The sequence below is a fragment of the Rhincodon typus genome, chromosome 44 (genome assembly GCF_021869965.1).
Source record: "Rhincodon typus isolate 14 chromosome 44, sRhiTyp1.1, whole genome shotgun sequence".
NCBI lineage: Eukaryota > Metazoa > Chordata > Chondrichthyes > Orectolobiformes > Rhincodontidae > Rhincodon > Rhincodon typus.
In genome coordinates this window covers 1,195,358-1,196,222 of record NC_063375.1, presented here as the reverse complement: position 1 = coordinate 1,196,222, position 865 = coordinate 1,195,358, and the positions used below count along the sequence as shown (strand labels likewise).

The 865-nt window shown below is 60.0% G+C and overlaps 1 protein-coding gene across 2 annotated transcripts in view; it reads left to right on the top strand.

Moving 5' to 3' along the window:
* si:dkey-32e23.4 (dynamin-1-like protein) overlaps nt 1-865 on the top strand; it is a 12,797-nt gene that overhangs the window by 1,885 nt on the left and 10,047 nt on the right. Inside the window, exons 3-4 of one of the 2 annotated variants that reach the window (XM_048619862.1) lie at nt 150-270; nt 510-641. In XM_048619862.1, the coding sequence (XP_048475819.1) occupies nt 150-270; nt 510-641 (253 nt within the window). The remainder of the gene's footprint in view (nt 1-149; nt 271-509; nt 642-865) is intronic. The other variant, XM_048619863.1, reaches the window with a different exon arrangement.

Below are 865 nucleotides of genomic sequence, written 5' to 3'. Positions count from 1 at the left end.
CCCCCCCATCTCTCTGTCTCTTGCCCCCTCCTGCTCTCTCTCTCTCTCTCTCTCTCTTTCCCCCTCCTGCTCTCTCTCTCTTCCTCTCTGACTCTTTCCCGCTCCTGCTGTCTCTCTTTCTCTCTCCCCGCCTACCTCCACGCCCCTAGGTCGCCGCACCCTGGCGGTTGTGACGAAGCTGGACCTGATGGATGCCGGCACCGATGCCGTGGACGTGTTGACCGGCCGGGTCATCCCCGTGAAGCTGGGAATCATTGGCGTGGTGAACCGGTAAGGAGCGAGCCAGGCACGTGGGTAATCCCTCTCGCGGTGCGGGCGCCGATCAGCGCTGACTCCCATTTGGGCAGAGACGAAACGTAACCGATCCCGAAAGGTACGCCTCACCTTTAGCCGGTCTCGCAGGACAGTGTCCACATGCAGGGATTCACTCTCTGCCCCTTTGTCTGCTTCACCGCCTCCCCCCCACCCCCACCCCCACCATGCCTGCCTTGCCTTGCCTCGCCTCGCAGGAGCCAACACGACATTAACGTGAGCAAAAGTATCGCCGACGCCATCCACGACGAGATGTGCTTCCTGCAGAAGAGGTATCCATCGCTGGCAAATCGCAACGGCACCAAATACTTATCCAAAACCCTCAACAGGTGAGGAGGGCCCGGGCCTATCTCCCCTCACGGCATACTCATACCCTGCTCCTCTCTTTCCCCCCCCCCCCCACTCCCCAACTCCTGCTCCCTCACATGCTCTCGCTGTCTTCCCTTCTGTCTTACCTCCCCATCTCTCTCCCCCTCTCTCTCTCTCTCTGTCTCACATATCCCTGTCTGTCTTCATTCCCTTTCTCCCTCACTCCCCCACACTCAGTCACTCT